Source organism: Phalaenopsis equestris, unplaced genomic scaffold, assembly GCF_001263595.1.
Source record: "Phalaenopsis equestris unplaced genomic scaffold, ASM126359v1 Scaffold000343, whole genome shotgun sequence".
In the NCBI taxonomy this organism is placed as follows: domain Eukaryota; kingdom Viridiplantae; phylum Streptophyta; class Magnoliopsida; order Asparagales; family Orchidaceae; genus Phalaenopsis; species Phalaenopsis equestris.
The window spans coordinates 84,156-96,223 of NW_018164785.1; the positions used below are offsets into that span (position 1 = coordinate 84,156).

At 36.5% G+C, this 12,068-nt stretch overlaps 1 protein-coding gene across 2 annotated transcripts in view; it reads left to right on the plus strand.

Moving 5' to 3' along the window:
• The window catches only part of LOC110025947 (fructose-bisphosphate aldolase-lysine N-methyltransferase, chloroplastic), a 16,447-nt gene that overhangs the window by 2,132 nt on the left and 2,247 nt on the right, over nucleotides 1–12,068 (plus strand). For both annotated transcript variants that reach the window (XM_020726647.1, XM_020726648.1), the window contains exons 3-6: nucleotides 3,967–4,178; nucleotides 4,299–4,421; nucleotides 5,535–5,942; nucleotides 7,250–7,497. In XM_020726647.1, coding sequence (XP_020582306.1) covers nucleotides 3,967–4,178; nucleotides 4,299–4,421; nucleotides 5,535–5,942; nucleotides 7,250–7,465 — 959 coding nt within the window. In that variant the 3' untranslated portion in view covers nucleotides 7,466–7,497. The remainder of the gene's footprint in view (nucleotides 1–3,966; nucleotides 4,179–4,298; nucleotides 4,422–5,534; nucleotides 5,943–7,249; nucleotides 7,498–12,068) is intronic.

Here is a 12,068-nt window from a genome sequence, read left to right on the forward strand (position 1 = left end):
ATTATTCTCTCATATATATATATATATATATGCTTTGATTTCTTATTCTCTCATTATGTTATAATTGGATTTTGGTCTTTGCATTATAAAAATCAAACTCATACTTTTTTTTTCAAAATTCTTGTGAACCTAAACAGAGCTACATCGCGGTTTGGTTGGGTCAGTATTACCTATTAGCTGTTTCGATTTAAAATGTTTTCTAAAATGTATAAACTGATTCATCAAGCCGATTGAATGCACACTTCTGGCCATAGTGATAGCCATTCAAAAGTCCACAAATTCACATGAGTGCAAAAGTTAAAAATTGTCCACATTGAAAGTGAAACAATAATTGAGTGCTTGGTAGTGATCTTTACCTATTCAATTATGCTTTTTCATATAATGGGTGTTTGTCTACCATTTTTAGGCTTTATCTGAAACCCCTTATGCCCCATCCTTCTAATTTGATTTTTAAGTTTTTAGAATATTATTAAGTTCATTAGAGAGAGGTGAAAATAAAAGCTTGTGGTTACTCATGAGTGCTGGATGCTAATTTTAATGGAATCATGAATTTCAAGTGGTCCATTTAGCAGGAACACATTAATTGTGAATCCTCAATTTTTGTGTTTTTTTCCCTCAACTTAGATCTCCACAGTTTCTGATAAGAATGCAATTTTTCTGGTTAGCAGTGCATACCAATGGGAAGAAATCTTTTGTTAATATCAATCTTTAAATTAGGATGTGATCCCATTATTTATGTTAGATGTTATTAGTGTTCAATTCTTTCCTTTCCATATAATTCCTAGTGTATGTATTTCCTTGTTTATGTATTTCCTAGTTTATATCTATCCTTGTTTAAGTATTTTCTATTTTATGTCTTTCCTATTTTATAACTTTTGTATCCTATATTTATCTCCCTTTTGATATCAATAAAATTGTTCTGTTGAATTTGAACATGGTATCATAGCCAATGGATCTTACTCCAGCCGTCAGGGTTCTTCTTTAGCCACCGAAATTGTCACTTGCTGGCCTTTAGCAATTGGTCCTTCCCTTTTCCTGCAACCGACACCCTTTCCTGATGCCAGAAATCTTCCAAGAAATGACATAGATGGCACCAATACTCAGTCTCCTAGTTATAATTTTTCTCTTTCTACTGCATGTTCTATTATGCTTCTATATTGTTTTTTGGGTCATCCCTATTTTTATTGTTTAAATTATTTGTACCCCTTGATGTTTATTAATAAAAGTCAATCTTTTTTAAATGTGAAATTTGTCAGTTAGCTAAACATCAACGTGTCATATCCACCTCATTCTTACACTTTTTCCTCTCCATTTTCATTTATTCATTGTGATTTATGGGGGCCTTTTCGAACTACGAGCTACTACAATAAAATGTAATTTCTTACTTTAATTGATGACTACACTCGAATATCTTAAGCCTATATTTTAAAAGATAAATTTGAAGTTGCGGTCATTTTTAAAAATTTTCACTTTTTTATTTTAACTCATATCAAAACAAATATTCAAGTCATTCGGACGGAAAATGATCAGGAATACTTTAACTCTATATTGGGAGAATTCTTAGTGAGTAAGGGCATCCTCTATCATAGTTCATGTACGAATACCTCTTAACAAAACAGGGTAGCAGAGAGGAAAAATAGACATTTTCTTGAAGTTACTTGCTCAATTATGTTTCAAATCAATATCTTTAAACGGTTTTGGAATAATGTTATCCTCACTGCCAACTAGCTCATCAATAGAGTTCCCACAAAAATTCACAAATCTTGAACCCCATTATTTGTCATAATGTCTTATTTTCCTACCAATCGATCATTCTCTACGTTAGACCCCAAAATATTTGGGTGCATGACCTTTGCCCGAAACATAAGCCCAACTCGTAGTAAATTTGATCCCTGCTTAATCAAATGTGTCTTCCTTGGCTATTTCTCTAATAAAAAAGAATACTGGTGTTTGGATCCTTCCACTAATAAAATCTTTGTAGTGCTGACGTCTTTTTTTTTGTTGAAAATGTCCCATTTTTTTCTAACAGTATCTCAAGTGAGGAAGAGCTTGATTTTTTTGAAACGATTTCTCTTTCGACTAGGTTAGACATTCCTCCAATGACCACGATGTCCAGTGCACCTTCAACACCATGGATTCACCCACAAATAGGCCAACATTACGACCACCTTTTTGAGCCTTCTGCTTCACTGCAGATCTTGGAATTTCCTTTGACCGAAATCCCTGGAAAGATGCATTCGTCGCCTATGGGGTCACTCCTGATCTGAGTGAAAATGTAAATCTCCCTATTGAGGTATGACAACATATACCGTTGGAAGTTCTATTTCCTATGGTGAAATATGTCTCGTTCCACATCGTTTCTCCTACCTACGAAGTATTTGCTACTTCTATGATGGATCGTTGTCTCCCATCCACTATAGAAGCTGCTTTGGTTGACCCGTCCTGGAAGGCTGCTGTCATGGACAAGATGAATGCTCTTCGGCGCAACCATACTTAGGATTTGGTCGATCTTCCCTGGGTTAAGAAAGCGGTGGGGTGACGGTGGATCTTCAACACCAAGTTTAACTCCGATGGTTCTTTTGAATGCAACAGAGCACGGTTGGTTGACAAATGATATTCTCAGACTTATAGAGTTGACCATGAAGAGACATTCACTCCAGTTGCTAAACTCAATACCATTCGGGTCTTATTATCTCTAGTCGTGAATCTGGATTGGCTCTTACTCCAGCTAGATGTCAAGAATGTTTTTTTTATAGTGATTTTGTTGAGGATTTTTATATATCTCTTTTTCTGGGATGTAACTCGATTTTTTTTCCGTGGACTAGTGTGCAAATTGCGAAAGTCCCTTCATGGAATGAATCAATCCCCACGGGCCTGGTTTGACAAGTTCACGCAGATTTTAGTGGGCCATGAGTTCTTCCAGGCCCAATCTGATCATACACTATTTTTTTGGCATTCTTCCAGTGGTTGTATTGCCATCCTCATCGTCTATGTCGACGACATTGTGCTCACAAGTAATGATCTGTCAGCCTTGGAGTCACTTAAAAACATCCTCTCATATCTTTTGAAATGAAAGACTTGAGGTCTTCTATTCAATATTTCTTAGGTATGAAAGTAGCCCGATCCTCTTAGGGCATTTGTCTTTCTCAGCACTGATATATGACAAACCTATTGACCGAGACCAACCTTCTCCCATGCAAACTGGTTGCTGGCCCAATAAACCCAAACTAGAAAGTATTGGATGTTCCCATTGCTTGTTCCAGTGAACAAAACCTACTACCAACGCGTTGTGGGCAAGATCATCTATCTCGCCCATATTCTCCCGGACATTTCTCATGCCGTGGGTATCATCAGTTAGTTTATGCATGACCCTTATGAGCATCATTTCACCGTTGTTTATCGAATCCTTGGGAACATGAGACTCAGATTTGTTATTCACTCATCACAACTCCCACTTTATGCGGTTTATATAGATGTTGTTGGGCCCAAATCCATCCATGATAGACGTTCTGCCTCAGGTTATTGCTCCTTCGTATGGGAGAATCTTGTCACTTGGAAAAATAAAAATAGTCTGTGATTGCCCGCCGAAATATTTTGGCTAGCACAGTTACTTATGATCTACGTTTAAGGTTTGTCTTAAGGTCCATTTGACACAGCTTTCTACTTTACGATTTAGACTGCAACTACAATTTTGTTTTAGGAACTATCTTGTTGATGCTTTCTAAAAAAAATTTGATTAGGGGTTATTTATCTGCAATCAGATCTGTTTAAGTGTGGTGGCTGCAAAAAAGTTACTATTGAACTTCTTAGAAAAAAATAAATATTTATATTCACACTACAACTTTTTAAGAAGTTATTTTTCTTGTCACATCCCTACAACCATATGTATAAAAAATTGCGGCTATCTCAAATTGATTCTTACTCTATCAAATTTTGTTATGAACTGATGCACCTTGCCTTTTGTAGGAACTCAATTGGTGAACACAACAGTTGGTATAAAAGAATTCGTTCAAAATGAATTCACAAAAGTACAGGATGAAATTATATTTCCAAACAAGCAGCTTTTCCAGAAGACAATTAATGCTGCTGATTTCCTATGGGCGTTTGGAATGCTAAGATCAAGGGCATTTTCAGGCCTTCGTGGAGATAAGCTTGCTCTAATTCCATTAGCTGATCTTGTAAGAACCCATGCATCTTGTAAGAACCCATGCATAAAGATTTATTGAATAGATTAAAATATCTAAACAATGTTTCATACATGTTAGTTCTTTCGATGATTATTTGATGTTGTTGATCAGATTAATCATAATTCTAGCATTAATTCAGAAGAGAGCTGTTGGGAGATCAAAGGAAAGGGAGTATTTTCCCGTCAACTTGTATTTTCATTGCGTACGCCTGCATCTGTCAATGCTGGTGAACAGGTAAATTTAAACTGTACCTATTTTTTTCTGAATAATCAGTTTTTTCTTTTCTTTTTTTTTGTCTTTGATGATAGACATGTGTAGTCCTTGCTGGCGATTCTTAGTTGATAGATATTGCGATTTCATTATTTAATTGCATGAAAGCAGAATTTGTCCATCTAGCACTTATTTGGATTATTTATTATTTTTATTTTTATTTTGAGCGAATTTAGTCATAAACTCATCTGCTTATTTGTTCGCAATAAGTTTCAAAATTCAAAACTTTATAGTTGGAGCAAAAGAATCCAATCACAGGTTAAGCTGGGTTGTGTTAGCACTTATTTTATATTAAGAGAAAAGTATCAAAATAGTCCTACGACTCTTTGCAAGCTGTAATTTTAACATAATATTTTATAAAAATGTCAATATAGTCACCACACTCTTTTAATATGGACTAAAATGTATCCATAGGACTATCTCAACTTTAATTTAAAGAATCTTAGGACTAATTTGACACTTTTATAGACTCTAGGACTTAAATGGCCAACTGTAAAGAGCCAGAGGACTATTTTGACATTTTACTCTTGACATTAATACAGTAGTTTAATGAAAATTTTGCATTAAAAGCTTGCTGAGCTCAACTTGACAATATGTGCCGCATCTGAAATGGAATAATTAACACATAAGGATTCCAAAACCTAACCCTTATAGATTATGCCTTAATGATTCTACAAATTTCTAAATATAAGCAATAGGAGTTATAATAACAGCACTTTTCACAGTTATAGCTGAACGCATTATGATGCAACTTTGCTTGCAATCATTATTCTCTCCTTCATTAAAATTTTTTATTGAATTCTTATCTTTTTTGAGAAAAGTGTCAAAATGATCCTCTAAATTTTTGTCGTGAGTCATTTTACCCTAGTCTATAAAAGGTTCACTTTAGTCCCCATGCACTTTTAATATGGGCTGAAATAGTCCACCTTGGGAACTATTTCAGCACACATTAAAGGAGTCTAGGGATTAATTTGGTACCTTTATGGACTCTGGGACTAAAATCACTCAATGTAAATATTTGGGCTATCCTTTTTATATGTTAACGAGTTCTTATAAGACATAAATTATCCATATCAGGTTTACATACAATATGATCAAGAGAAAAGCAATGCTGAGCTAGCACTAGACTATGGCTTCATAGAACCAAACAACAAGAGCCGCCATGTTTATACTATGACATTACAGATCTCTGAATCTGATCCCTTTTATGAAGACAAGTTGGATATTGCAGAGCTAAATGGCTTAGGGGAAACTGCATATTTTGATGTTATGCTTGACCTTCCCCTTCCTCCATTGATGCTTCCATATTTAAGGCTGGTAGCTCTTGGAGGAACAGATGCCTTCCTTTTGGAGTCTCTTTTCAGAAACTCAGTTTGGGGTCATCTGGAGTTACCCGTTAGTCATGCCAATGAGGAGACGATTTGCCGTGTGGTTCGCAATGCATGTAGTTCTGCCCTCTCATGTTATCACACGGCAGTCGAAGAGGTAAACTGTGTTTCTTTTTTGTACGAGTTTTAAGGAACTTTTGCCTACCATGCATTCTAGATTACAAGCTACTGTTAAAGCTTTTCTTTGGTTTATAGGATATCACAGTGGCTAGAGAATAGTGAATGATTTTTTAGGTGCATTTAGTACATTTCTCACACCTAGACTTTTATATTTACACTTATAACACTCAATTCTTTAATATCACATAAAAATAACATTATTATTACTTTTAAAGTGTAATGCATGTAAATATAAAAGTATAGCTGTGAGATATGTAAATGCATAACAATTGTGTGCTACTTATGTAAATTTCCTTTTATTTATTTATTTATTTATGCAAGGGCATTGAGAAAAAAAAAGGGTTTACTATTATAATTTTAAGGGCATAAAATTCCACATAATTCTTGTGTTTAGATAGCTAACACCTAAACATTCATATTTACATGCATAATGTTCTAATCTTTAACATGACATCAAAATCACCGTCACCATCTTTTTAAATATAAAATGCATTTTTGCATACATAGGTTCTAAATTGTTATAGTGTAAACATCAAACTTTGGATGTTAGATACGTAAATAAATAAGAATTGAGTAGTGTGTATGTAAATTTCCCTAATTTTAATTACTCAAAATGTAAAATCCTACAGAAAAAGAAAGAGGATGATCAGAAATTGATGACCTCTTCAAATTTTCTCTGAGTCTTGGATATCCTATGGTGATTTATTGTATTATGAACCATGGTGACATTTAAGTTATATATTACATTTAACGCATAAATCTGATTTTTCGTCAATTTAGTTTAAATAGTTCTAGTTCAAGAAAAGCTTGGTGACTTTCTTTCCAGCAAATATTACCTTTTTTTTTTAAACTTCCAAGAATGTGTATGCTTCATCTCTATTCTAATGTTGGCCTGATAGTTAATTGAATCCTAGTTCAATTTTTTGTCCTTTTTTTGTGCCAATAAAAAGGGGCATTTACGTACATACCATCCTATTCTTTTGTATTTACATATCAAACATCTAAACTCTATTTTTTACATTTTTACCACCAAATCTTTCATATCACATAAAAAATGCCACAACTTCAACTTTGCTTTGGTAAGATGGTGTATATGTAGAAGTTTTAAGTTTAGGTATTAGATATGTAAATACACAGGAATTAAGCAGTGTGTATGAAAATCTTCCAAATAAAAATCTCTATCACAGGCATGCAACTTCAACTCATTGCCTTCTACGAAATGTGCCAATGTTCTAGCATTATATTTTTACTGAATGATGATGTTTAATGCGAGTAATTTTACAGGATGAAGAGCTAATGGAAAGGGGAGGACTGGATCCAAGGTCTGTGATTGCTATTGGTATAAGATTAGGGGAGAAGAAGGTGCTCCAGCATATAAATGAAATTTTCCGAGCGCGTGAATCAGAACTGGACACTCTGGAATACTATCAGGAGAGGAGGCTCAAGGATTTGGGATTGGCTGGGGAGCAAGGAGAAATCATCTTTTGGGAATCCAAATAAGTTGCCGAGTTTTCTTTCAAAATTGGACCAAGGTGCATATCATGCTCATACATACATACATATATATATATATAATATGTTGTTTGCCTTGAAAATTGGACCAAGGTGCATATCATGCTCATACATATATATATATATATATAATATGTTGTTTGCCTTGAGCATAAATTCAAAATTGCACCTAGATCAAGGGTGTGCATTATTTATTTAACGAATTGAACCGGACAATTTTGATTGATTCGGCTCAGTTTCAAAAGTGCGTTATGATCTTTGATTTTTTTGTTATTGGTTCGATTTTAGTTCTCATTTTACTAAATAAATCAACAACAACAATAAGCCTTTATCCCACTAGCTGGGGTTGGTTGCATGAATCCTTTTTCTCCGTTGTGTCATATTGAGTGTCATATTATCATTTAATTTTAATAAATTAGGATCATTTTTATACAACACGACGAAGTCGTTTTGTGCCTACCTTTACCTTTTATAACATAAGTCAAATCTAAAACATCCAATCTTCTAGGTCTTCAGATCATTGATGCTTAATGTGACCAAACTATCGACGACTCGCTGATATATGAGTAACCCAAACCATAATAGAAAATCAAATATTATTACTTAAATCAACTAAACAGTTACAATCAATACACTTGAAAGAAAAAATATAACACAACACCTGAAAATCAGAAATAACGATAGACACGACATAAATAATCAAACTAGGGTGGGATCTTAGGGTGGTGGTGGCTATCTGCGAGGGTTTGGCCCTTCGACGAGGTAGCAAATAGTGGGTGAAGACATCAATGGTGTGGATGGCGGCAACGAAGGGGAGGAGTTGCAGCAAGGGCAACAAGTTGGAAGGAGAGGAATGGATGGCTGAGTGGTTGGAACAACACAAAACAGTAGGAAAAGATTGTTTTGGGAAAAAAATATCGGTTGAGGCAATGAGGGATGTGAGGTACTGCAGAACAACAAAAGGATGACTATTTAGGATGGTGGCAACTAGGAGATGTGGCTGGATTGAGGAAACTGCAGGGAAAACAACACGGTGCAACTATTTGGGAGCAGCTACAGTAATGGAGGGCGGTTGGGAGCGACGTGGGGAGGATGTGGAAAGGGATAGGGAAAATAAACACCACTTTAAGAGAATGATACAACCGTGGCATCACCCAAGTCCTCAGATACAATCCTCAAAGGGAGAAATGGACGTCGACGGTTGTCCTGACAGAAAATTGAGTTAAAAATTGAATTTCAAACCTTAATACAACACATTTATAGGTAATGACTTAAAATGAATGAAGGATAATAGGAAAGAAAACATAAGAAAGAAAAACAAGACTATTTTGGCCCATCTCTCCGATTGTGAAATCCCGTGGTATTGTAACAGCTACAGTACCGCATTCAAGGTAAGCTCCCACGTAAATCTCCCACAGTTGGAGGGAGATTCGACTTCATCTGTCGAAGCTTCAATCTCCTCATCATATGACGTCAGGTCAACCACGTTGAAGGTGACAAAAACGTTGAACCTCCCGGTAAGTCAATCCAGTTAGCGTTGGCATTCCAAAGCACATATTGATTGAATATGTATCCATCTTGTTATGCACAATCATAACTAGAACTGTACGTGGATGAGTATCCTCATGAACCAAGCCTCAAACCATCAAATTTGTAATTGGCTTTTTCCACTCTTAATAGTCGTTCGAGTATCTGATAAACAAGTATGTAAGGAGGAATTAACTCTGGGACGAAATCTATGGCATACTAGACCACATTGAAGTATAACCACTCAGAAGATGTCTCTTCTTCTTCTCTGAAAACTCCTGAATCCCATTGTAAGATATTCCTTCCGACTAAACTCCTAAGGCAATTTCCGACAGCGTGATTCATCCATCCTGCTTAATCAGTTGTCGATAGATATACTGCTGAACTGAATTTAATACCCCAATGACCCCTTATAAGCTTTCAAAAAAGACAAAAGTGTCTCGTCTAAGACAAACTGGATTTCCCTCAATATGGGCAACTAAGAATGTAGGTTATATATCTGCCAACTAAGGATGTAGGTTATATATCTGAAAAGGATTGTCATATGTCTGATATTGGCTCCTTAAACTCATGGCCATTTTGGACACCTAATACCAGTCCTACTAATGCCCCTCTTAACGTTTACAAAACAACAGCTCGAAGCATCACGATCTTATACTTTGCATGAATGTCTATTACCTCAGATTCACTACATTTTAAAACAATTATCCTCAACTCAATTGGAGTCTCTCTCCTCAGTTCAACTCGAATCACTGGCATCTCCTCGTCGGCCAGAAGTGAAAATAATATCTCAAACCTTCTTCTTTTCAAATCTTTAACTTCTCCTGGATCACCATTTATTTCTTCAACTGCCCTTTGATCCGTGAAAGCAATAACTCTTTTGGTTGTGCAATTCGATTCACTATGCCCAATCCCGTAACACTTGAGAACTTCTTGGTTGGGCTGGATTTGAACTGACCCTGCATCTCCCACTTCATCTTGGACTAGGTAGTTATCTTATCTTTTCCCACACGCTGGCGTATAAACTTCAGATTCTCCCTATGAAAATGTCGTGATCTGTCTTCTTCATTGCTGAAATTCTCTTTATGGAAGGGATTTAGATCCTCATCTCTTTCTCCGCTTTGACTCTTCAGATTCCAGTCGAGGATAATCTCTCCTTAACCCCAGTCATCAATTTATGCAAGCCTCTGCTAAAGGCGACAAACCTCCCATTATATCTCATCCCGGGTAAGGTCCGTCATTTATCTCCTTGGTGGCATAGTTATAGTTTGGGATTTGTGGAAGTGGAAAGGGTATTTGGTGGTTGGAAAGAAAATTTTTGGTTTATGGAGAATGCTTAAAACCCTAAGATAGGACTAGAGCTAGGTTATCTTTGATATCAAATGATACTAGATAACCCAAACCATAATAGAAAAGTAAATATTATTACTTGAAGCAACTAAATGGTTACAATTAACATAATTGAAAGGAAAAATATAACACGACACCCGAAAATCAGAAATAACAACAGAAACGACACAAATAATCAAATTAGGGTGGGATCTCGGGTTGTGGCGGCGATCGACAAGGGTTTGTCCCTCCGATGAGGTAGCAAAGAGTGGGTGAATGCTGGAAGGCGTGTCAACAGTAAAGTATGTGGATGTTGGTAGCGAAGGGGAGGAGTTGTGCAAGAATGACAAGCTAGAAGGAGAGGAATGGATAGTTGGGTGACTGAAACAATAGAAAACGGCAGGAAAAGACAGTTTCCGAGCAGATGCAATGAGGGGGACTGTCGGCAGAAGCGACGAGGGATTTGAGAAACTGCAAGACAGCAAGAGGACGGCTGTCCCAGGTGGCTGCAGCAATAGAAAGCAACTAAATGGTTACAATTAACATACTTGAAAGGAAAAATATAACACGACACCCGAAAATCAGAAATAGCAACAGAAACGACACAAATAATCAAATTAGGGTGGGATCTCGGGTTGTGGCGGCGATCGACGAGGGTTTGTCCCTCCGATGAGGTAGCAAAGAGTGGGTGAATGCTGGAAGGCGTGTCAACAGTAAAGTATGTGGATGTTGGTAGCGAAGGGGAGGAGTTGTGCAAGAATGACAAGCTAGAAGGAGAGGAATGGATAGTTGGGTGACTGAAACAATAGAAAACGGCAGGAAAAGACAGTTTCCGAGCAGATGCAATGAGGGGGCCTGTCGGCAGAAGCTACGAGGGATTGGAGAAACTGCAAGACAGCAAGAGGACGGCTGTCCCAGGTGGCTGCAGGAATAGAGGGCGGTCATGAGCAACTTGGGGAGGGTGTGGAAATGGTCAGGGAAGATAAACACATTGGGAGAAAGATGTAACCGAAACACCACCTAAACCCTCAGATACAACCCTCAAAGGAGAAACGGATGCCGACGGTTGTCTGACAGAAATCTGAGTCAAAAACTGAATTAAAAATCCGAATACAACACATATATAAGAAAAAAAACTAAAAAGTAATGAATGATAATAAGAAAGGAAGTCTAAGAAAGGAAAACAAATGTGTTTCAGCCCGTCTCCCGATATTACGAAATTCTGAGGTACTGTAACAACCACAATGTCGTGCTGTGGCGAGCTCCCATGTCACTCTCTCTAGTATTATCTATCACTGGAGCTGCTCCAATCCATTCACAGATATATTCATTTCTCTTTTTGTCGCCACTCATCCACTGAGCATTCTCATCTCATCAATTATTAAGTTTATGTTTCTCTTATACAAGCCAACATTATGCACCATAAAGCATTGTAGATCTCACCATCATCTCACAAAAAGTTCCTTCAAGTCTAAGTGAAACTTTCCTTCATGTATGGGCGGTACATTTCTATCACACAATAGGTCTGATACATTACTCCATTCTAACCATCCAACTTGAGTCTACTAATAATATCCCAATCTATATCATCATCATTTTGAACAAAAGAATTGAGATATCTAAAACATTCACTCATTTTAATGACTCGATTACCAATTTTTAGAACTCTGCCACTAGATATACTATTAAAATTACATTCCATGTATTCAATTTTAGATCTATTCAAACGAAAGTC